This window comes from Callionymus lyra, chromosome 3 (genome assembly GCF_982586985.1).
Source record: "Callionymus lyra chromosome 3, fCalLyr1.hap1.1, whole genome shotgun sequence".
Classification (NCBI taxonomy): Eukaryota; Metazoa; Chordata; class Actinopteri; order Syngnathiformes; family Callionymidae; genus Callionymus; species Callionymus lyra.
Window position 1 is genome coordinate 27,812,348 of NC_141820.1, and position 25,500 is coordinate 27,837,847.

A 25,500-nucleotide genomic window follows, 5' to 3' on the forward strand; every position below is an offset into this window, starting at 1 on the left:
AGCAAGTATCCACCTGCAAAAAAACAAGTTGACAGAAATGTCAACATCAGATTCAGTCACATGTGGAGAAGTCTTTGTAAAAAAGAAAGGGGGAAACATAGAGATTTGGGAAAAGCACCATCATCTGTGCCGGTGTCACCTGCCGTTAGCGTCACACACACACACGCATGTATCACGCCACAGACACGACGCCGAGGGCCAAATAGAAACATTATCAGCGTTCTGTCTTCCTCCGACAGCTGCACCTCACTCACGGCGCCCCGTAACAAGCCTCGACTCACGTCCCAAACTGGTAAACACCTTCCTAAACAAGCCAGCCATGTATGACAGCTAGAGGAGCTGGAGAACTGGAGGGAATAACACGTTGATTCTTTTTATCAGGTGTTTCACACACTTGGCTCTTTGTTCCTGGGCTGAACACACCTGGCTCACCCCCCCCCCTTTAAGAAAGAGCCACGTTTGATTAAAGAGAAAAGACACAAGCCGGAGACAAAAGTGATTGTGACGGTGTACATCTCACGTCCTGTCACAGTCTGGAGACGAAGTGTTGACAGAAGACGAACACAGAGCAGCAGCAGTAAAAACCAGCAGCAGGAAATATTGCTTTTGTTTTGAGGAGTCGCAGTGTTTCATGACATCTTCCCCAACATCTGCCTTTTGTTGTAATGCCAACTGTTTCCTCCGGGTTTTCCAATATCCAACCAAAGTCCATGTCACATTCTGTGAGTATTATTGCGGGGCTATACTCGTGTATGAGTGAGACAGAGTGCCTGGGATGTTACAAGAGTGGGTGCTGCACCCCCCTTGCTGAGATGCTGCTTGGCTGCCTCCTCCAATCTTATTCCTTCTTCATGAAGCTGTCCGTTATCATATTAGAGCATATTGAGAACACAATCACACGTCTCCTTTAATAAAATAAAATACAATTAAACAAAGTGAAAATATAAATCAGATTAAAAAAATGTATGGTATAATATTTCTAAATAGAGGAAGTGTGATAACTGAGGCTGATGAGGGATGAATCTAGATAAAAAATATTGTTGATCATTATGCTGAAATTAAATTAAAAATGGTATAAATGCACAGTAACAACAATACTAATAATAATGTAGTATGTATGTGTATATAATATGTATTTGTATAGATATCTGCTTGGTAAATGCATGTTTATTATAATATACATACTGTATATAATAGTTTATAGTTATTTGTAAAGCACCTTTCTAGACCAGGGTCACAAAGCGCTTGAATGATCAAAAGCAATACACAGTTAAAAATACATACAAAACTCTAAAAGGCCAAGGTAACATAGAGAAAAACACAGGAGTCCCAGAAAATAAGCACTTTTTTTTATTATTTCCTTTTTTTTTATGTTTAAATATGTACATATTTATACATGTTTGAAAAAAGAAATAATTCATTCTTTTCTCGTCTAATTATGTCCTCTCTGATGGAATCTTTGTCTGATTCGGAGACGAGTTGCAGAAGACACCGACATTTCAGACTTAGTTGTCTGTTGTCAATGTATTGGTTGTGGTTGACCTTGCGCTCCTGAATGTTTGTCAAATGTGGGTCATGTTTGTACATAAACACATATCAGGAGACGGGCGTCATCCTTTCTGCCGAGTCACAAGTTTCTTACTAAACTCCAATTTGTGGTCATTGCCATCTTGGATATGCAGTCGTCCAGGTCACTGCTTGAGAACGTGCCGATGACTTACCTGGGATCATATACGTGACGTCATTTCCAATCCGCCTAAGCACACGGTTGTTAAATCACGGATGTAGAAGTTTTTTTGATGGTGTTTAATGTAGGAATATGACATTTTAAATATAAAGAAAACGGTTTAAGTTGATTATATTGAATTATGTTTTGAACTGTTAATTAAATAGTATTTTAATACACCTCAATTTATAATTAAAATGTACGCGCTCTCCTTTACTCTCATTTAATTTAAATATTTACCTTACAAAATGTGATTAAGCCCCGCCCACTGAAAACACTTTGTTTTTCAGGAGATTAAATCAGAAAGTATAACCACACCCAGTCTGCTGTGATTGTTGAAATATTAGTGTTTGTCACCACGTGTCATAAATCCCAGAAGTCTCCAAGGGACTTGTTTTATAAACAAAGTAGGGCGTGATTACAGCTGGCTGCAGGAGGAGTGAAGCTCATTATTACATCATAATGGACTCCGCTCTCATAACCTCTTGTTTGCTGAGATTTTAGACAGGGGAGAATTTTATGAAGTAATAACTTCATAACATGGTCATGATGAGGAACTTACTTCATCTTGGAGAGGAAGACTTCAACATTTAAAACATGTGGTCGGAGCTGTTTTAAGCATCCAACTATATGAGCGCTATGTATTTAAATTGACACGAAATGGACACAAAATTAGTTTAAAAGTATAAACGTTTTCAGTTTTGTTATTGATAGGCTTTGTATCCTCAAAAGTTGTGAACAAAGTCTTGGATCCCGATAAATCGTTAGCTCTGTGCTATAAATCCTTCTTATTACAATTATACATACATTTTTGCATAACTGCTGTGGTTTTTGTACAACAGTAAGTTTGTTTCAGTAACAGTTCGTTTCACAATAAAGCACTGTGTGAGTCTTAATGCGCATCAAAATAAATTCTACACTTATCTTTTCCAAGTATTAGAAAAAACTCAATTAAGTTATTTCACTCACAAGTTTAATATAGTTTTTGTCTTCCTTCTGCTGTTACAGTTTTCTGTTTATCTACATTCATCCGCTGCTGCAGAAGTTTTCTCATTTTAGTTTGTCTCTCAATCCGAAAATATGGAGCACAAGCTGCCGATCACCTAGTTCTGTGCACGTGCTGTGTTTATAAACGAGGCCTCTGGCCTTGGATCTGACTCAGCGTGTGAAAGTGTGAATAAACTGCACTCCATTTGAGATCAGCTACCTTCAAAATAAAAGCTTTTTTTTTAAACTTAAAGTAGCATTTTTTAGTTGTTTTGTTTTAAACCAAATAGTGAGAAAGAGGGGATCGTAGGCCGTTGAAACTCTATCTGTGACTAAGAACCTCCCACCGATTACACAACCTCTGGTCACATTCCAAACATTTGGAGTGATCCAGAGTCTGATCAGGCTGTCGTCAGTCGCTGCTGAGACGCTGAGGGAGGTAAGAGTCTTCACACCTATTGCTCATGAATCAACATCATGTTGGTGAATCTAACTTACATGACTCTCAATTCTGCTCTGGTGTTTTCCTGTGTGTGGGTGTGTGAGTGTTCAGAGGGGGAAGGGTGGACGTGGAAACAATAATGCTGTAATCTGTGTTTAACAGATACAAAGTCTCTACTATGACAAGGCTCACACTATAACGTGCAGCTGCAACAGGAGGGATTGAACCTTGTTCATGTTTGTGCAAACACAAGTTAACCTGAGCTGCTCCATTAAAACTCAGTAAATATTAAAGTATATCAGGGTTCGACAAATATAAATAATATATTATGAGGTGGATACTCAAGATTCTCTGCCTTAAATGTTTGTTCTCTGATTCATGACGTTGTTGCTCTCTGCCCCACATCATGTTTCTTCCTAACCTGTAATTTCGTAAATGACCTGAAGTGACACGACAGGCCTGATTTACTTGATAAGTCAACTGAATGAGATCACTTAGTCAAACAGGAATTTTAAAAACCAACATCCTGTTTATTTATAGGCCAGATTGAAAGACAAGTCAGGCTTATAAAGACAGCTCAAGATCAACAGTGGTGTATTTTTCTTCTTTTGCTTAAGATAACAAAAAGAGAATTAGGCACTGCAAATGGTTTCATAATATTTACAATATAAAATACAATATAAGCTCAATTCTTCACTTTTTCCACCCAACAAGAAACAATTTTGCACTTTGATATAATTCCTCGAGCTGTCTTTTTATTATTTTCTTTTTGTTAACAGTTTTCGTTAAAATCTTATTGTTTCCATCTCATCCTTTTTTAAATGCAATTTTAATTTAAATGTAATAAATACTATTCACATTATTATTATTTTAAATTCTTTATGCAATATAATATTACCCAAATTTAGGGAAAAAACATATATATATATATATATATATATATATAATGATTCACTTTTACACTATATTTTTTATTTTCACAGCTTTTATTAATCACTAGATTCTTGTTCTTTTTTTTTCTCTTCATTTCTTCCGTGTTATCAAGTTATTTATAATATATTTGTATTTTATTTTTACCCGTATGAGACTATTTAAACAATTTTTTAGTCTTAAGAACATTTAAAAAATATTTTATATTGCATAATAATGTCTTTTTTTCTTAATAAAATAATTAATTTGGTAGAAAAACAAGACTTATGGACACAGTCAATAATTGAGTTCTTTCAATGTCTGCTGTATTGCCTATCAACAGAGCAACAAAGATGGCCGGCCTCATGGAAGATCAGGTGTTCATGGCGTACACCACCTACGCTGCCATCGTTGTTTTGAAGATGATGCTCATGTCGCCTCTGACTGCATATTTCCGCATCACCAGAAAGGTGAGTTGCCATGAAGTTTGAGATAACAAACATTTAAAACACTCCCCCCACAATATATAATGTTTTCTTGTCGAATAAATATCTCAATATGATTTGAAAAATTATAGTTTTGTCATTTCACAGTAGATTAACTTAATTGAGGATCTACTTTTCAAAAATATATAAAGATAAAAATGGTTTAGGAAGTGGTAAATTCCAGAATGACTGCAGCTAGCTGTGTTAGCTAGTGCTGGTCTGATGAAGCTTTATGAAGCAGTGTCATTATTTTCAGAGTCCACTAGATGGCGGTCTCTGCACTATTTTCCTTTGTTTCGAACAACTGTTCTAATGAAACATCACATCATTTATAAGCTGGCGCCACCTACTGACCTCTAAACAACATGACACTGTTTCATGAAGCTTCATTAGCCTGTCACTTTTGTTAGCCACTAGCTAAGCTTGCAAGAATAGCATTCAGATCCTGTATTTTTTGTTACAGTCAGTTGAAAAAAGTTTCAATCTTTCTTGTTTTGATGGTAGTAAGATTAAGTTAAGTAGTTACTTTGATAAAGAAACTATTTCACAAAGCAATACAGAGAATTTTTTCAATACATTTTGATGCATTTTATGAAATGGTTTTGAGGGAACGTGCTGAAACCCCCAGAGTCTGTGCAGCCGAGTGTAACCGACTGGTTAAAGGAAAGGTTGAGTGATGGAGACGTTTCAGACATGTTTCTTTCCTTCCACCAGGCTTTTGCAAACGAGGAAGACATAATGAAAAAGACGGAGGAAGAAAAGAAGAAGATTATGAGGCCAAATCCAGATGTGGAACGTGTTCGAAGGTGAGTCGAAGTTAGGAAGGAGATGTTTTCATCGTCCCGATCACTGAGTCAAAGTTTCCTCACACTCGTCAGATGTCACCTGAACGACATCGAGAACGTCATTCCCTTCGTGTTGATCGGCTTCTTCTACGCGCTCACCGGACCCGACCTCTCCACCGCGCTCCTCCACTTCCGGCTCTTCGCCGGGAGTCGTATCTTCCACACCATCTCTTACGTCGGAGCCTTCCCTCAACCCTGCCGAGGCCTGTCCTTCTTCGTGGGTCTGTTCGCCACGTTCTCCATGGCCTACCAAGTGCTGAGCAGAGTTCTGGTTCTCTGAGGGCGCAGAAGGATTTCCTGGCGCTGATCACATTCCGCCTGAAAATCCGATTGTTCAATTTGTACTGTAATTGACTCTAAACTGACTTTTCAATAAAGTTCTGGACGGTAGAGGCAGAGTTGTGTCGGTCTCTTGTTGGTTTCACGGTCACCTTAAAGGAACTGTAGCTTCTAGAAGAAGACAAACATCACAGAGTGGAACGTCCGTTGGAAGAGCTGCGACGTCTGAGATGTGGGGTAGAGCAAGTATTTCTCAGCGTATGTAGAAACAGGTACTGTGTTCTAAGCATCTATACATAATGTACCCTTGTAACTCCTTAGGTTTGGTAGGACTAGAAGGAACGTGCAACGAAGAAGCTATACAATCATGACCACCATGCAATACATTTAGAATAGATCGTTCGAAGGTCCACACTTTAGTAAATAAGTAAAGTTGACATTTAGTAAAGTTTGTACTGATGTTTGTGTTAATTTGAAGCATCAAAACATGCCATACTAACTGACCAGTGGATCACTCCTACTACAGTAAACACAGGGTCATGCTAACATAATATAATTTACAATATGCTACGAGTAATTGTCATGGGAAAGCTGTTTTCTAGAATTGTGGTCAGGACTGTCTTAGATGAAACAAGACACTAACAAGAACAAAGAGTGTTGGGACCAAGATAGTCTTGACTCAAGACTTAACCCAACTAAAAAAACAACAAGTAAACACAAAATTTACAGAACTTGATATGATGTTTTCGATTTGGATGAAATCTGTCAACGTTTGCACCACGAGTATCATTTAAGAAGCGAAAAAATAATCACGATCCTTTTTTTTTTGAGACGACTTAATGAACAAAGACTGGTTGAGACACACAAAAACCTAGAACATGACAAGATCAAGAACGGGATCATCGAGACCAAGACAAGACCGAGACCAAAGACTGGATATCTAAAAGAGCATCCCGACCAAGACCAGACCATACCCATGAAATGTTGAGTCAGAGACAAGAACGAGACTACAGAGAAGGTGTGTCAAGGCGTAGAAGACCATTGTTTTGAATAACACCAGCATGTACTTTGCCAACACAAACACACCTTCATAACGTTCACTTCTCTTCGTGTCATCTTAGTGCGTCTCTTCATGATCACATGAGTCCACGTCACTGCTTCATCTTAACATCAATAAAAAGATCTCAGTGGTTCTGTGTGAACCTGAAACATCTCCATGTTCAAGCAGAACCTTATTGTTTTCAAGATGATTCATGATCCTACTGGTGAAAGTTTCAACTTTGAACTCTCTTCACTGTGAATGAATGACCGGACAATATCACTCACGCTATGGATTATTGGGATGTGAAGCAGTTTGATTCTTCAGTTCAGGAAGTGTGTGAGAGTTGAAGGATGTGTGCCAGGTCTCCTCCCTCGTGTTACATAAGCATCAATAAAGATAGGAAACCGAACCCACGACACTCGAGGACAGACAGAAGTAGGAGAAAGTGCAAAGACGGCTGTGAGTGTTTTGCTTCTGACTGCTTTTATAATTATATAATATAAGTTCTGTCTCATACTTTATGTTTGTGTCACAGTTTTATAGTAATTCTGTCATCTCTGATGCAACTCTAGGTGTGTTTGATACGTGTGTGGGCAGATCTTTCTGTCCGTCCAGACCTCATGACCGATGTTTTTATTGTTGCACATTTTATTTGAGATTTTAAATAATGCACCTGTTAAATATACCTTTTTTTTGTTACTCAATAATGTACATTTATTCACTATTTACTTTTAAAAGTGATTAAATTATGTATAATTTCACTTTTTTGTTGTCATTTTCAAAATAGTTAATAAATATATATTCTTTTTTCTCACAATAATATTATACTTTGATGCCTAAACTATTATTTGTAGGTTATATATATTTAAAAAAAAAAATCTTAGTAAATTCCAAAAATAATTCTCCAAGGAATCAATAAAGTAAAATCTGCCCATTTTTCCATCTATCCATCCATCAATCCTTCCATTCATCTGTCCATCCATTTACTGTATTTGGGTTTAATTATTATGAATAAAAGATGCAGGAGATTATTATTTTTATTTCAGGTACATATAATTTAGATTATATTTAGTAAGATTTATTCATTTAATGTTGATTTTGTGCATTTCTATTTGTCTTCCCATATTGTCTATTGATTTATAAGAAATTAATTTTCGACCTTTGCGGAAAAATCGTATTGTGTTGATAATATAAACTTCTAATAATCTGTATTTACTACTAAAATGAATTACCTTATTATTACTATTTATGTATTAATATCGATGAATCATCCACAAAAGTCATCTTTATACTTCCTTTTGAAAACATTAAAAAATATATGATATGACCCTTCACATTTTTACAAGTGTATGTGTGCTGTGGTGATTATTCTGCAACTCTTTTGAGGTTTATTTAAAGTTTTTCAAATGACTTTAGATCAACTTGATTACTTGGAAGTGAAGTAGCAGGAGAAGGGAAGGACTTGGAGATGAGAACTCACCCAAGAAAATAAACATGAAAGAAGACGTCTGCAGTGAAAAAGGATGAACGTGTGGTGACCTCACTTCCTCGCGGAGGAGCAGACGTGATGCTCGGCTGACATCTTAAGTGCATCACATGTGATTCTCTGTAGTTCTCCAGCGACTTCTCACCGGCAACCGTGTCAACACTCAGCGCCATGATGGACGGCGAGCTCCTCCGAGCCTTCTCCACGTACGCCGTGATTGTCATCCTGAAGATGATGCTGATGGCACCTTTGACCGGTTACTTTCGTCTGACGAGGAAGGTGCTGGTTCTCTGTCTCATGAAGCGCTGCGGGTATTTGTATATGAAGATGTCTTCTGTGGCTCATCATCTCCTGTCTTATGTCCTGTCAGGTCTTTGCTAACTTGGAAGACACCAAGTTAGTTTCCTCCACCTGCGACAAAGCGATGGTGCGCCTTGATCCTGTCATAGAACGAGTTCGCAGGTAAATAACTGAGACACCAAGACTGTGTTTTTACGATATTCTTGTGGTGAAAACACCACACTGTAGTGATGGTCTGATGAAGCTTCATGGAGCAGTGTCATGTTGTTTAGAGGTCAGTAGGTGGCGCCATCAGTTTAAAAGTGATGTGATGTTTCATTAGAACAGATGTTCAAAACAAAGGAAAATAGTGCCATAAATAAACTGAAATCTAGTGGACTCTGAAAATAATGACACTGGTTCACGAAGCTTCATAAAACCATCACTACTAGTTCGACTGTAATGTACATTTGTTTTATTTAAAATGATATATATATATATATATATATATATATATATATATATATACAGTATATATATATATATAATATTTATAATATATAATAACTTATTTTCTCCTATTTCTATAATAATAATAATAACACATTTTATATAAAAGTGCTTTTTATAAAAACTCAAGTTCCCTTCACAGAAACCAACAATAAAATAGCACGATACAATAAAGCCAGGAGGTGGAGGATAAAAACAACGTTGAAGTTAATTTACTGTTTCAACACAATGTTGAAATTAGGGTCAAGAATTTATCAAAATAAAATAAAGGAATTTATAAATGGTAAAAATTATTATTCTGCAATAAACATTATTGTAAATTAATAATACATTTGTTAATTAAACAAAACAAAAAAAAAGGAGCAGGAAAAAAAGGAAACAAAATAAAATGATTCAACTCAAACCTATGATAACTATGATGTAATCAAACTTTTAAACTTCTCTTCAATATTGGAAAAAATGTAGCAGTTTAACTTCACGTTTCTGAGAAACGGCATCGACTTATCTCAACAACGTGAAGAAGAAAAACCTCTCCTGGGACTCAACGCTCGCTCATTCCTGCACTTTTCTCAACGATTACACCTTCAAGGCCTCTGAAACACCTCAAATTAAATATTTTACAAGGTAAATATCACTCTCAGCTCCGAGCTCTCGGGGCTCATAAAAATTGATGATGGCTGGTGTGTTCCGCCCGTTGAGTCCGCGGTTGTCATGGTACCCTCATCTGTCCAGGTGTCACCTGAACGACCTTGAGAACGTCGTTCCCTTCCTGGCCGTGGGGTTTCTCTACGCTCTGACCGGACCTGAGCTCTCCGCTGCCCTCTTTCACTACCGGATCTTCGCCGGCGCTCGGATCTTTCACACGCTCGCCTACCTCTGGCCTTTCCCGCAGCCGTGCAGGGCTCTGGGCTTCTTGGTGGGTCAGTTGGTCAACGCCCACATGGCCATCAGGGTCCTCGGCTCGGTGCTCCTCCTCTGAGTCCAGAACATCCCTTCATTAAACAGTTTGTGACAATTATCGGGTGATTCAAAAATTACACTATTTTTAAACATGAATACTAATGTGGTGACTGTCCTGATGACAGTTTTAAAACAAATAATTGAATTAAACTGCTACAGGTCATTGTTGCATTGTTTCGGTTAAACCAAACATATGTTTTAATACCCAGAGGTGTATTTCTAGTTATTGTGTGTGTCTTGCGAGTCTTGAAAAATATGCAAAACATGTTTTTTTAATAATAAAAATCAATTAAATTGTTTTGACTGTTATTCATTTATTATATTTGAGTTGCTATGGGTTGTGTTAAAGCGGCGCTAGTTTATTCAACATTTATTTGGCAACAGCATTGACTGCATTGCAGTTGCACCTTTTTGACACTGGGAGATATAAAAACAACATTTTAAACATAATTTTGAAAGTAATACGTTTATATAAACCTTTATCAAAATAATAATTGTAATAATTGTGAATGATTTGCGTGAAGTGTGGTCTTTTTTCTGGGTTTTGAAAAACATGATTTATTTTGATGTTATACTTAATCTTAATCTGTTATATTGTTATATTTATCTAATCCAGTGTGAACCCTCTGAATTATACATGTGTAATATTAGGAAATAAACCTTCATTTTTGTATTTTATTAGGATCACATCTGCAACCACAACTGCTGACTTTCTTGATTTAAGTCATACATTTCTACACGTAGGCTTTATTTTCCCTTCCATAATAAAGTCTCATTTACGATATGAATATATCATTCAAAAGTTAATTAAAAAAAGAAGAATTTATCTTTTTCGGGACATTTTAATTTCCTCCACTGCTTGCCACAGATAAAACCACAATAAAATACTACATTGACTCATTTGCAATAACGTATAAAAACAAAGCGATAGGAAGGTTTTTTTTTCCCGACATGATGATGAAATGCAAAGGCTGCCCACTAGAGGGAGACATATTCAACGCAACAGCTCCCGCTCATTAGCACTCCTTTATGGACCAGGTGCAGCTCATAAAAGCGCCTCAGCTCCAGCAATTAACTTCATTAGCTCTGCTGAAAAACATTCCTCTGCATGTCCCACTATGCTGCTTTCATTCCATTTCCAAGCAAAGGCGGCGATGTTGAATTAAAGCCGCAGAACATACACAGCTTGGATGTAATTGAAGCAATTTGCTTTGACTCTCGCTCCTTCTCAGAATTTCCTCTCAGTAGTTTTGGACTTGTCAGGGGCCGAAATGATGAATGTGTCCCGCTGCACATGAAGGTGACTGGCGTGAATCCACGGCAGTGAAACCCATGGGTGGGCTCTGTAAATGGCGGGTGGGAGGGGGAGGAATAACCATGAAGCTGCTTTGGGGGCGGCTGCTCGTCTGCATTCTGTTGTGCCCACAAGTAGCTTTTTTTTTTTATGGGAGCTCATTTGTTCGAGACGCTCGGCCCTCAAGGGCCCTCCGGTAATTTCCCCCGTGGGAGGAGCTGGGAGCATCCCGGTGACGTTAACTAACAACCTCCGACACACCCAGGAGCACCGAACCCATATGAAGTGCCGTAAAATGTTTCTTGAACTAAAGTAAATTTAAACTATTAAATGAAGCTGGAAAAAGTACTTTTTACTTGAGTCAAGGGAGGAAAAGTACGACGACAGACTGTGTTTTCAGCACGAGGCCAGACAGGACGTCATACTTAGTCCAACATAAACAAAAAAACAAACTCATCATAGTATTAATATGAAAATATGGCTGGAGAATCATACAGAATCACACAAAAACATGATATCAAACCAAATATAGAATGTTCCAGCAACACTTAATTTCCTTAGCAAATCATAGCTCACTTTCACTAGAATAAGAAACTTCTATCGCAGATAAATCTGAAATATAAAAGCTGATTTTAAGAGATTAGACAACAATGATTTATAAATCTCACAAAAGTGTATGTGAGCTTCAACAAGTTTGTCCGTTAAAGTGCACATTATCACCTTTTTATAAAGACACATACCAGGCGATAAGGAAACCAACAATTCATTAAAATAAAAAAACAGCAAAACATTTGTTCATGTAGATGTAGCTCTGCTCACCATCTTATTTACATGATGAATTGCACTGGATCCGAATTTTTTTTTTTTTAATAAGTAGCATTTTAGTTAAATATTTTTCATCAACATTGTTGGTTACTGAATAAATAAAATGTCCAAACATATAAAGAAAATACATCACCAACATGGATCTCCCCTACGTCGACTCCTTACTTACAAAATTCACCTCTTTTTTCCGTCAAGAAGTCTTCAATGTTGTAAATTCTATGTTTTCTTCAGTTCCACGAGTAAACTATATTTTTTATAATTAAATCCAATCGTTTTTCTCCTTCAACCATGGTGTATAATTTGAAACGTTTGTACCACTAACATAGTTCCTATCCACGCTACATGAACATGTAAATCAACTGTAGGTGGTTCTTATCCAATCACATCAAACATACATTACACATTATGTACGCTAGCTAGTCTACTGATTGTTGTCTCCAGGTATTAAAACACACAGGGGCCAACTTTCTCTTTTCTGCTGGCCTCAAGCAGGACATCACTAGATGCTGAAACATGATTGGATAAAAAAAAAAATCTACCATCATATTTGACCCTGGAAACTGCACTACCAAGTAGATATACTGTAACATAACACACTTACCAACATACTGTTTTCAGTATGTTCAGGCCAGTAGAGAATACCTTGCTGACCAGGACGGTCCACCAGTGGTTAAAAGCGTGTCCCAAAATTCTCACATCTCATTGGGCTAAAACGTCAGGAGAAATTATACACGCAATTTTCATTCCACAATTTTCTTATGAAAAAATGTGCTTTAATTCACTGGCTTGTTTTCATTTGACTGAGTTTAAGAGTACTTTGGAATGCCTGACAAGAAATGTGTTTGTGGTATTCCTTGTGTTGTCTTTGGTTCAAGTAGTTGTTAAATTTTGTAAAGAACCAATAACATGAGTCTTTGGTGAATGTCATTTAGCATTCAGGTTATCTTGTAAAGCATGAAACTTGTGTTGCTTCAGAAATTGTCGTCCCTTCGGACTGAAGTGTATCAACAATGATCTTACGATGTGTACTAACTATCCAGATGAAACCTATCGACCCCAAACATGTAATAAATGTTGAATGTGAACTACTGAGTGTGTCTTTAATTTATCTTAGTATCAACCTCTTAGTAATAACTTCAAAACATCGTCACTATGAGAGACTTACTGCATCATGGAGAGGAAGACTTCAACATTTCAAACATGAGAGTGAGTCAGGAGAGTGCCATTTTTTTCCAACCACTACAACAAAACAAATGTTGATTTCTTTTTTGATCCATGCAAGAAGCAGCATATCCACTCTGAAAAAGAGGTGACCTCAACATTGAGCCTAGTGGATCCCCACGTGAGGTCTTTGTTTGGAATGTTCATGATATAACAATATTGTATAATACAATCTGAACTATGTTATCTCGGCTCCTTCAAGTCCCACCTTTGCTCTCTGTCAGAGGGGGCAGCATAGATCCAACACAACAATAGTTCTTGACACATTTTTCTCAACCTTCTAGAAATAATGAATTCACAACCATCCTGAGTGTGTTTGTCCACGCGGTGTCATCAGACCTGAAGATAATTTCCCATCATTTGTTTGAGTCCTGCTTCGTCGTTCGTTTTCTCTATGAAGTGCAAAAAGAAAAAACGACTCTTTATTAGTCGCCATCAATGGATTCTTCCCTGTGGGATGAAACCTCTTCCAGATGAGCGTTATTAATACCAATATACTTCTGGAACAGACACACAGCTCCCTGTCCTCAATCCTGATTAGAGTCGCTGCCGTCTCCGGCTGAAGATCTTACCTCTGAGCGTTTGTTCTCTCTGCTTTGTCGCTGTGTTTCATTAGCTGTCATCTCCGGATCGTCCTGGCGCCTTATTGTTCGCCTCTTTAACTGTACAGACGCTTAATTAGGTACAACTTCAAAGTCTTGCCGCGCGCCAGCGCCGAGGTGAATCAGATATTTATATCTTACAACAGCGACTCAGAGCGTCAGGAAATTTAATGAACAGGTAGACGAGATGAGATTCATGACTGCTGGGGAGAAGTGAGAATCAACCGGATGCCACCAGGTGGACATTTTGAGGCCATGGATTCTTTTTTTTTTTTTCTCACTTCCTCTCTTAATAACCCTGACGCTGCAGGGGGGATTCATTGACATGACAGTTGAGACTCAAATTAAACAAAGATAACCCATCATCTCATGCCCTCAAGTTTTTAAAAAGGGGCAAAATGTCGCCTCGGTTTACTTCCGGTGTGTGTGCAGTTGACTCATGTCATCACAACATTGTTATTTATTCATGTTTATTCCCGCTACCTTTCAAGTTAGCTTAATCTTCTTCATATACTCTAGTTAATACCCAATGTAAAAGAAAAAAGTAATCCTGATGCCATCCATGCAAATGTCTCTGGCTTCCTGTGTCTTTCAGAATTCATTTTAAGAGCATTTGATTGGTTAATAAATCTCTTAATGGTCTAAGTCCGTCTAGTTTATGCTAGTAGTTGGCTACCCTTTGGTTACCATTTGATAGCTGCCACACTGTGAATGATGAACTTAAAACTCAAACTAAACACGAATATGGGAAATTAGCATTGTGCAAAATTTAGTGCGGCCATCTTTTTTTAATGTAACTCCACATTGTCCTTTTAAATAAATAAACTGACTAATATCTGTGGACCTCATTATCCGAGGGTTATGGAGAGTGTAAACGTAAATAAGACACCTTTCTAGTGTTGCATAGTTAAAATACCGTCTATTTATTTATTGACTATTCAATTCTAGAATGTTTGAAGTTCTTCATTAATAAAACATTTAAATCAAATCTCTGTGGACCCCTCAAGGTATGCCTCACAATGTGATGCCATCAATGGAAACCATATGGTAGCATGTCACCTGGTTCTTTACCACGTAAACCAGAGGTGTCCAAACTTTCATCACATTCAGGATTTCAAAGTATAAAGCGTCTGTATCTTCATCCACTTCAACCAAAAAATGGCTAACGTTTTCCTTGGACAATGGAAAGAGCATCAACACTTGGCTGCTTCACCTTGTGGTGTTTTTCCTTGACTCATGATCTTGTTTTGGCTTTAAATTACTTTTTATAATTAAATTTACATTTTAGATTCTCTCAATGAAAAATGGAGTTATTGGCAGAGGCCGAGTTATATGTGCTCAAGGGGCCTGACTTTGGACAAGTCTGACGTTAGCTATACTTCTGTCCTCACCTGCCATCAAAGGCTCTGACAACTGACTCACAAAACAAGACTATAGTTGTTTATTGTTTTCTTTTCATTATAAGGGATATCGGGGTCCAAGATTGTCTGCAGACTGACATGAAGTGACACATTCTGGGGCGAAATATGGGTAGAAAATCAGTGACTTACCAAGGAATTCTAGTCATTGGCTGATGAAGCTTTATGAAACACCATATGTATTATCAAAGCTCAGTAGATGGCACTCTATGAAAGTAAATCAATGCCATCAGAATATTAAATGGTTCAAATTATTTTTTCAAATATGGAAAGGTTGAAATAATTTAAAATATTAAATATTTGTTATATTTTAATTTAAATTATTCAATATTTTTTAATTCGTAGCCTTTTTAATTAAATATAAAAAAATTCGGAGCATTTTTAATTAAAAAAAAAAAAAATGAAGCCTTTTAAATTCAGCATAACAGAGCCACCAGACAATACCAAACAAGTACCGAGTTACTGGATCATACTTGCATAAACGATCAGGTGAAGTCATCACTGCTGCATCAGTTTAGATATTTAAGTATCAACTTTGTTTTAACGTCCGGAGTTTAAACATCTTAAAATACATCTCATGATCAATCAGTAGATTCTGATCAAAGGATTTAAACAGAAACGATAGTTCACTCTGAAGGTCAAGCCCCTCCCACAACCTCTGTTTGGCTCAGTAAGTTAATGTGATGTCTCGTCTTTTGGAGTCGCTGGTTCTAAACCTGCTCTAGAACTTTTGTTAAGCGATGTCATGTTTTAGAATTATCTCATACCTGGTGAGACTGACTCTCTTTATAACCCTGGTTCTGTTAAAAAATTATTCTCCTTTAAAGTCGCAGATTCGAACCTCGGAGCCTCATGATCTATGAGAGCGTAGTTATACATGTCAATGTAGTTTTACCTGTCAACGTCCAAGTAAGTTTGAAGGTGATTGCAGTTTAATTTTTGTTGAACTTCCTCTCAAGAGGTTTCAAACAAGATCGTCTCTGTTAATAAAGTATTTGTGTTTTAAAAAATGTATATTGAATTTAAAAGGCTAAAAAAAAAAAAAAAAATTGAATAATTGAAATTAAAATATAACAATTATTGAAAAATTTAAATGAATTCTACCTTTCAATATATAAAAAAAAATGAATTCAACCATTCAATATTGTGATGGCATTGATTTACTTCCATACCTCTGCACCATAGTGTTTTTATATGACCCCAATTTAACGCACTTTTACTGATTTTTACTGACACAGCAGAACTACTTTTGCGGAGAATAAACAACCTTAGCAAAAAAAGGTAAAGATGTTACAAGTACACATTAAAGAACAACGTTGGTCTCCCTATCAAGCGTCGGCACTGGATTCTCTGGAACATCTCTTTGTCTCTCTCTCACCTCATATTACCAAATTTTTCCGCTCGTAAAAGTAACCTTTTCTGCCTTTTGACAGCCGTGCAGAAAGCAAGGAGTTCAACTTCCGGTTAAAGGTTTTCAAAATAACAAATCACGTAACAAAATAAAAGCATTCAAAATCCTTGCATTTACAAGTGTAGAAATGTTTTTTTCTTTTGCTCAGAAAGATGGGAGACAGTTTGCAACATCCACTGTGTTCTCTTGTCAAATACATCATTATTGAATTGAAGAAGCTCGTGATGTGATCAGAAAGGAGATTAAAAAGGAGATTATTGATCACCTTGTTTTCTGGAGAAAATGTTTGAAAAAATAAAGAGACGTCATTGAGAATCATGTAGAGAACCAGACTGGGGAGCAGAAAGAAGGAAAACAGGAATAAAAAAGGCAGAATAATATCTGACGTACACTAGAGTCATCAACTTCAGTCTTCTATTGGAGGTCAATGGTTAAACTTTATTAACACTGAAGAGGAAACAAGAGTCACAATGATTACAAACAAACAGTGAAGTCAAAGAAAAGCAGATTCATCCAAACACACGTGGATCATGTTGAAACCTCTGAGTGTCTGACTGCACATCTGCTGACGCTGGAGACAAGATCAAACATCTCCACTTCCTCCACACATACTGGAAGCTACTCTATACTCCTGCTCCTCCAGACCACAACAACAACAACAAAAACACACATCATGAAGATCACAACACAGAGCAGCAGAGACCCTACTCCGAACATTACAAGGGTCTTAGATGTGAACACACAACGTTTGTCTTTCACAATCACACACCAGAACTCTCCGCTGTCTTCCAGAGAGATGTTAGTGATTACGAGGCTCATGTCGGAGTGAAAGATTCCGTCTTCTTGTCCTTGATATGATACACGTGATTGTCTTCCTTCAGTTCTGTTTGTCCTCATGAACCAGCGAATCTCATCAGACTGTTTCCAGTCGCCACATTGTAGAGTCACGTTTTCTCCTCCAGTGAAGAACACATCAGCAGGCGGGTCAGACTCAGGACACACATACAGGTATCATTAAAATTGATCACTGCGCTCACAGATGTATTTACCTGTGTGGTTCAAGGTCAGTGATGGAAACATCAGAGTGTAGTTGTGACTCTCTTCTTCTTCTGTCACTGAATAAAAGTACCACATGTGTTGTTTGTTTTCACTGATGTCAGAGCAGTTCAGCTCCAGACTCTCTCTTACCCATCTGTGAATGTAATTTGGCTGTCCAACATAAGGGTTCAAGTACCTGTCCAACGTAAGGGTTCAAGTACTTATATCTCGTCACAAACCAGGAGTGGAGTTCCTCTTCTGCGTCACGTTGTCCTGGGTCCAGCACTGTTGTTGGTACTGACCCGAGTCTGAAACCTCCAGAGGGTATATTTCATAAGAAGCATCTCTCTGCAGACTGGAGTCATGATGCTGTAAAGAGTTCCACAGAAGTTTCTTCTCCTCACCGCTCCATCTTGAGATCAAGCACAAGTCATCAGCTGTTTTGTTCAGGATGAGTCATGAGAGTCACCTTTCATCTGGAGGATTTCAGCGTGGATGTTGTTGGAGAAGAGCGCCACCAGCGGCAGGATTGTCTGTGAGTGTGAGTCAACTCTGCTGCTGCTTCATGATGTCTATCTCTTCACCATCAGCAGCTTTTTAACTACGATTGGTGGAACTAGACGATATCGTCAGGAGGATGCTCTGTATGCTACTTCTGGTTAGCTTTATCAGATGTGAAGCGACAACAGAAACTGTTGTGAACTAACATGATTCACACCATTTTAATACAGTCTAAAAACATAATTATTGCTTCATTCAGTTTACTTTTTCACTATTTATCAGTTAATTTTCGCAAAACCTGGCAATTTAAAATATATTAACATCACTTTGTCATAGTTTAAAGGCATATAAAAGCATACAAAGTATTGTTTTTAACTTCTTTTAAAAATGACAAGTCGTCTCCAAAACGAACTAAAGTGAATCAAGACGAGTGAGAAAAAAAAAAGCCAAATAGGTATCTAGTGGAAACTACATTCACTTTTCATAATATGTCAGTTTTCACGCCATTTGCGACACTTTTGCTTCCTTGTCCTTTTCCTTCCTATAGCGGCTAAGATAAACAGAAAGGGCTGATTCAGGCAAAGTCCGAGTCAGTCCTTATTGTAGGCTTTATCAAAAGGAAGGTTTTAAGATTGTTTTTAAACATAGAGAGGGTGTACAAAAAGCTTCAAGCGTCTTTGCATATAACAAATATTGAATAATTGAAATTAAAATATAACAAATATTGAATTGAATCATTTAAATGATTTCAACCTTCCACTATTTGAAAAAGATAAATTCAACCATTCAATATTCTGATGGCATTGATTTACTTCCATAGCACTCCCTCTTGTGTGACTATCTCTGTGAACAGCTGCTTTCTTGAAACCTCTATTGAAAAACATGAAGCTGTTTCATGAAGCTTCGTCAGCCTACTGACGACATTAGGACTACCAAACGCAGACCTTGTGGGGATACGAGTGATACCATCTTCAGGTGACCTTGAAACACCTCCATATTCCCGAGGAGGGTAAAAAGAGAGATAACATAGAGATGAATATTTAAAGTCTTTCAGGAGGACAAACCAACGTGCTATAGAGTAACTAATACAACCCAAATGGACCTTCTGATTGTCCTGCTATATTTTATTACTCGACTCCTTCGCGTATCTCGAGACATAAATAAACAAAAAAGGCCCCGCCAAACAAAAACGTTGTTTTCCAGTCGGCTGAATATGAACAAAAATCCATGTTGAGTTCATGTGTTTCAATTCGAGCGTGACTGGGTCAGCACATTGGCTGATCCTGGTGATTGAAACGCTGGTGATTACCATAAGCAATTTAAATGATATTGATTTATCCTCTTGCATGCTGTAATTGAACACAGTGGCGTGTTAGATCCTTTTTCCCAAAGATTTCCTGGCGCTCCTTTATTGCATTTTCTCGCTTACTCATTACATTTTGGGTCATTTGGACTCCTGTTTCCCCATTATGTTTTTGTTGTTGCCAAATAAACGCAGGAATCTAAGCCACAGCCAGCTCCCTCACAGTCCTCGGGCAATGGGAAGCACCGATAGCCAATCAATCGACAGTCTGTCTCTGCAACAATGGAACTGTTCAATTAACAACCAGCAGTGGATAATTTACAGTCTCAGCATCATTACTTTTCCAATTTGTGTGTGTGTGTGTTTCAACAGGCAGGAGGTCGCACACAAAACACTATGTTTTTTGTATTCATGAGAATAATTTTCTGATAATCCCACCGTTCAATGGACCGCCATTACTAATCACGGCGCTAAACACAAAAGCCCAATTTCTTACTTAATTACAATTTTGCTGTTTTAGATAACAAGGGCAGTGTGATTGTAAATTACCAAATGAAATTGCCAAAAAAGAATGATACAGGCGTTTCTTTCATTAGAATATTCCCAAATCTGTTTCATATCTTCTTCATTATACCAAGCCATAATGGAGGAGTAGATTTTGCCCCAAGATCAATTAATAAATGTTGAAAACTCCACCTGCGAGACTCTCTGGCGCTTTCTCCATTTTTCATCACGCGCCGCCATCCCTCACGAGGGATCACGATTTCTTGTTTTAATATTTTAGTGCTCTAACTTAAGCTTCAGAATTCTCTCCAGGTAGCGCACTAGATCATCTTGACATTTCAAAGTACCGAAACCTTTGGAATAAAGTGTTTTTTATTAAAATCTATTAACATAATTTATGCTTGTCAGGCTCTCCACACTGGTGGCAGCTGAGTGGGATCTGTGGAGAGGTTCTGCCGCCGATTCTTCATCTCTGGGTCCCGGTCAGATGAAAGAAAAGCAGGCAAGTGATGGTGATTTTTTTTTTTGCCAGAGACTTACTGTCTTATGTCCAGTGTCATCAGTCACTTGCTATTTCTGAGTTAGAAAGGGATAAATGTGAAGCTCTTAAATTAGCCAGCGGTTCAACAAAGACTTATGTGTTCCATCAGGAGAGTCGCTGTCCATCCTCGGCACCGGGTGCTGCAGACCTCTCATTAGGGCCGCTCTATTCATGGACTTGTGGTATAAGTCATGAAGAAGTAAGTGGGATCTTGACTTATCAGAGGCTACCACACCAACTAGTCCCTTGTCACATCGATCCCCTTCATCGTCCTGATCAATCATGGACCTCTTAATCACTCCTCTAAACACTCTCTCTCTTAAACTTGAATCCAAAAACTCTCCGAATGTCCCTCTGATAGACCCAGTTCTGATGTCAGAGTCGCCGCCAAGAACTTCTGGATCTTCTAAATCTACTTCTTTCTTAACCCTACAACATGGCATTTGTCATGTCTGATTTTATTTTGTTTGTCCTTCCTGACTTCCACGGCGCCTGTTGCTCTGACAGCAGCTTTGCAGCTCCTCGTGCAATCACCACCTCGGCAGAAGAGCTTAAAGCCACCTCTGCAGCAACAGGCACCAGATTATAATCGTCTCTCCCTGTCTCCTTGAGTTTTGTTCTTTGCCCGACTTGTGGTGCACTTTTAGTCCCCTTGAACTGTGATATGGACATTTTAACTTTGCTTTTGTTTTTTATGTAACTATTGTGACAAAACCTTTTTTTTTTTAAATTTCCGTTTTTGTTTGTTTGGGTTATTTGCATCTGCATTTCGGTCCAGCACTAGTCAAAACCTCACAGTATATCCGTGAAGGTTCTCATTCATCCAGGTCATTTTAATCCAAGAGTTTTAAATGCGAGTCAACTGGACTGTGTAGAGTTTCTAGGACGACGTTTCGCTTCTAATCCGAGGAGGTTTTGAAGAAGCTGCTCGGATGAGAAGCGAAACGTCGTCCTAGAAACTCTACACAGTCCATTTGACTCGCTGTTGAACCTCTTGAATACTTGACCACGATTTTCCACCTAAGTTTGCCCCTACAACTCCCAATTATTTCTTGAACTGGTTGAAAGATACCCGGATATATAGTTGAGGAGAATAGTGGTGAAGTCCTTTCAGAAAAATAATCCAAAAAATAAACACATGTTTCCCTACTGGTCTGACTTTGGGACCCACCTTCACCCTTTAATGCAACACTCCAGGAGATGAACCTATCTGGCTTGCTAGGTAAAAAATCAAAAGGCTAGCAAAGCATGGACAATCTATGTCAGTACCAGGGGGGTTTGGATACACAATCGTTTGGTGATTGATGTGATGTGTTTCCCAGTTGCACAACATCCTTAACGTAGCATCTTTTTGTACTTCTTCAATGAAAATGGAAGCCATTTGACGTCATATCATCGTGAAAAAAATCGAATACAAAATTGACTGGTAATGTGTTGCGTACCAAAGGACCCAATAACAAAAGTTTGGCAGCCTTGGTTTTAATGTATTGTGCAGTACTAGTTCCATATTTGTTACAATATCTCCAAATTTGGATCTCCACGACTACCAAACCACTCCTACATGACAACCTGCCAGTTGAGAATATCTAAACTACAGACACTTCAGTAATGGGATGGTGGTAATGCTTGAGTGTGAAGTAGAATACAACCAGACCCTGCGGGCAGCCTCCTCGGACTAAATGAGTTCTGTGGGAGAAAGATCAATATCCTGCAGGGCGGCTAATTAAATTCTAATCAATTAGCCCCGTTTTGGCAAGATGTGAATGCTTTCATTATAAGGAACCAAATTAATAATAGATGGATGGGGTATGTTTTTATCAAGGACATAAGAGCATGCATTTTATCTCTAAGGTCAGAAGTCACCAGAGAGAATAAGTAGCCTTCAAAAGTATATAAATATTATATAAGAAGTTTCACTAATATTGGATGATGATTCATATTGTTAAGCTGTTGGCAGGAGCTTTATTATATCTTATATCTTATAATTATATCTTATAATCTTTATTAATCTGTTATAATCTTTATTATATGTACGAAATTTCAAGTTTTATATTCGTCCCAAGGATTGTTTTCATGGGTAACAACTGCTTCCAACGTCCAAATGTTGTTTGTGACACACTGGAGTTCTTCGAAATGCTAACAAATGTGGCAAAGCCATGCTGACCACAACAAGGCCCTCGATAGACTTCAAATTGTCTCCTCGTATCTTTGTTAACCTCCGTACTTTCTATGTTAATGATTATTAAACTGGATCGTCTTGTAGACTCTGTGGTTCTCTGCTCTGCTGAGCAGAAGAAATGGCATGAGGTAAACTTAAACACCTGAAGATACCTCATCACACTAACATCTTCCACGTGTTGGAATCAAGCCTAGACCTGCCACCCACCCTGGCAATGTACAAGTTCTTAATGACCCGTTAGCTTAAATAATTTCCAATAAACCGGTAACGGGCAGTGCTTTTGGTAACTGGTAGGAATCAGACCAACATCTAAATACTTCCATTATCATCTCACAATTATGCAAACCATCTGAATTGACCCATTTGACATGGGTGAGTTAGCATCACTGCTAACTAGAGTCTTCTGATATTAGCTGAGTTTCTTTTACGCTTGTAAATGTTTGTAGTCAAGACCACCTCAGCTGAGGCCAAGATTCTCGAGAGTGTTGAGTATAAGACCCAGATCAGGACAGAGTCAAGACATAGACTGTCCCATACAAAGACAAAGAAAGTGACAAAGAATGGAAAAAAGAATGTACACTCTTTTTCTTTTGGCAGCATGTTTTTAAGGAAGTTTAAGTCCCGTCTTTGTGTCAAACTGTCTCTTTATTTGTCTCTTCTAGTCCAGCTTTCAGTCTACTCAAACATTTTAGTCTTGATATACTAAATGGAAATTGCTTTTGGTATCGTTCTCACCAAGGGAACTTGTTTTTCAGACTGTAGATTGTGGAGACCAAGACACGACAGAGACCATGACCAAGTTGTCTTGGTTTTATTTTTTCTCCATGGTCCTCTCTGGACCCTGCTGCCCTACCCTACACTTGCATCTCCCTTGAGATAACTCTCTTATGATTTGACACATTAAATAAAATTAAATCGAGTTGAATTGACACAATCCCAGGAATTGCCCAAATCCAAAGATTTATATTTCTAAAACGCATTTCATTTTACAAATTTAAATTACTTAATTACTTACATATCATTTATTTATATTAGTGGCTTTTTCGGCCAATTTAAAATTCAAACAAAGAAAGAAGGAAGTTTTGTGGAAGGAGACAATTTTGGCTTATTGTGCAAAAAATCAAGAGGGTGACCTTCAATTTATCATTCAGTTAGTTAAAGATAGATGTATGTAGCCAGTGATGTCATTTAAGACAGTACAATCATTTCCTAACGTAGACGCCTGAAAAAAAACTTTTCTTTTTTTTTCTCTCAGATTCTTTTGGTTCTCTTTGATGTCAAACAGCTGTAGGCTGTTGTGTGTTTGGTGCATGATCTTTTTTGTAACTTGAAAAAAACATGAACTCCCCATGTGCCTCAAGGAGGCTTCTGTTGCCGCCTCAGTTCTTATCCTGACCTCTTGATTTCATCTGAAAACACATCCTGCCTCTCTTGACGGGGAGATACAGGTTTTGCCTGACATTGTTCTGGACGCAGGAATTGGCCGTCTACAGCCGCTCCGTATGGGGCAAGTTTCCAGTGCTACGCCTGTCTTGTTTGTTTCTCGCCGATGTTCTTCTGTCCCGCTGTTTTCCCACCATGTGATGTATTAGAGTCCTGGAACAAAAGGAAGTGCTAAAGTTTATCACTGAAGAAAAGGTTAACAATGAGAAAACTAGACAGAGAAAAAGGTTATAAATTAGGAAAAATATATGCAACATTTGTACTTCATAACCAGATATATTTCATTTCCAGCATTTTTTCAACGGATTAGTAGGACCAGGAGAGTAATGGGTTCATATGTGGTGTGTCTATTAAATCGGTGGTGTCCACGCTTTCTTTGCCATCATGATATATACTGCTTTTTCAAAGAGTGTTTAAAACTTTCAAATCATTTACATTAAAAAATCAGCATACTTATACTTTCATTGAAACAAATCTAAGGTGGAAAAAAGGAACTTGCCATCAACTCCTGTAGTAGAAACCAAGGTTATAAGAAGTATTATTCAAACATTTTACATGAGATTGTTTGAGATTTCCATGTTTTCAGAGTTACTCATGCATCAACGATGTCTAATCCTGTTCTAAATACTAGGAAATGTATTATTGGTCTGTGTCTCAATTCGAACTGGACACAAGAAACAGAATTAGTCATCATCACTTGGATCGGCATTTCATTTTCGCCTGGTCTCGTTTTTTCTAGTAGTAATTTCCTCATAGTTGTTGAAGGAAACAAGTTTAGGAAACACTACACAACCTATTTGGAAGACTGTCAACAAGGCCACCCTTGTAGGAGCCAAGGTCTCAAGCAGAAAACGCCCAGCACAGTGTAATTTATTTGCTTTTTCTGTAAGTTACAATACATTCATGTACATGACCACCCTGTAACGCATTATTTAAAAATAAAGTTTGTTCAACTGAAATGTCAAGTGATGGACATTTTAAACTGAATGCTATTCTTGCTATCTTGTCATCTTGTAACACTTATATTTTATTATTAAAATGTACACTCTGTAAATCTACAGTAATATAACAGATCTTTTTATGAAGTAAATTCATGCCTAAAATATAATAAATATTTTCTGTTATAGGGTGGTAAAGAAAAACAAATCTCTTTTAATCTCAGGGTCAATGTGACCCAAAAGCCTCTGAAAAATGTATAATTGTTTCATCCATTGTGTTGTCTCTGGGTCGAGGTGTTGACCGAGAGATAACTCAAGGTTAAAAATGATAC

General features: G+C 37.7%; 2 protein-coding genes across 3 annotated transcripts; both read left to right on the plus strand.

Moving 5' to 3' along the window:
• Positions 1 to 3,045: 3,045 nt before the first annotated feature.
• LOC148084276 (microsomal glutathione S-transferase 1-like) lies at positions 3,046 to 5,784 on the plus strand. Its single transcript, XM_087785885.1, has 4 exons — positions 3,046 to 3,152; positions 4,408 to 4,534; positions 5,264 to 5,355; positions 5,428 to 5,784. The coding sequence occupies exons 2-4, from the start codon at positions 4,418 to 4,420 to the stop codon at positions 5,672 to 5,674; spliced, it is 456 nt and encodes a 151-aa protein (XP_087642011.1). The 5' UTR covers positions 3,046 to 3,152; positions 4,408 to 4,417; the 3' UTR covers positions 5,675 to 5,784.
• Positions 5,785 to 7,111: 1,327 nt separating this feature from the next.
• Positions 7,112 to 10,249, plus strand: LOC148084277 (microsomal glutathione S-transferase 1-like). 2 transcript variants are annotated; one of them, XM_087785886.1, is made up of 4 exons: positions 7,112 to 7,174; positions 8,328 to 8,480; positions 8,572 to 8,663; positions 9,723 to 10,249. In XM_087785886.1, exons 2-4 carry the CDS (start codon positions 8,373 to 8,375, stop codon positions 9,967 to 9,969), a joined length of 447 nt encoding a protein of 148 aa, XP_087642012.1. In that variant the 5' UTR covers positions 7,112 to 7,174; positions 8,328 to 8,372; the 3' UTR covers positions 9,970 to 10,249. The 2 variants fall into 2 exon arrangements, with proteins under 2 accessions (XP_087642012.1, XP_087642013.1); XM_087785887.1 differs by having other exon boundaries at positions 7,127 to 7,174; positions 8,336 to 8,480.
• The last annotated feature ends 15,251 nt before the right edge of the window (positions 10,250 to 25,500 follow it).

What these genes read in the sequence shown, in the direction of transcription:
- LOC148084276 (XM_087785885.1), top strand. Translation starts at nt 4,418, where the DNA reads ATGGCCGGCCTCATGGAAGATCAGGTGTTCATGGCGTACACCACCTAC. An exon ending in ATTTCCGCATCACCAGAAAG is followed by an intron (nt 4,535 to 5,263) that starts GTGAGTTGCCAT and finishes TCCTTCCACCAG; the next exon opens with GCTTTTGCAAACGAGGAAGA. An exon ending in GATGTGGAACGTGTTCGAAG is followed by an intron (nt 5,356 to 5,427) that starts GTGAGTCGAAGT and finishes CACACTCGTCAG; the next exon opens with ATGTCACCTGAACGACATCG.
- LOC148084277 (XM_087785886.1), top strand. Translation starts at nt 8,373, where the DNA reads ATGATGGACGGCGAGCTCCTCCGAGCCTTCTCCACGTACGCCGTGATT. An exon ending in ACTTTCGTCTGACGAGGAAG is followed by an intron (nt 8,481 to 8,571) that starts GTGCTGGTTCTC and finishes ATGTCCTGTCAG; the next exon opens with GTCTTTGCTAACTTGGAAGA. An exon ending in GTCATAGAACGAGTTCGCAG is followed by an intron (nt 8,664 to 9,722) that starts GTAAATAACTGA and finishes TCATCTGTCCAG; the next exon opens with GTGTCACCTGAACGACCTTG.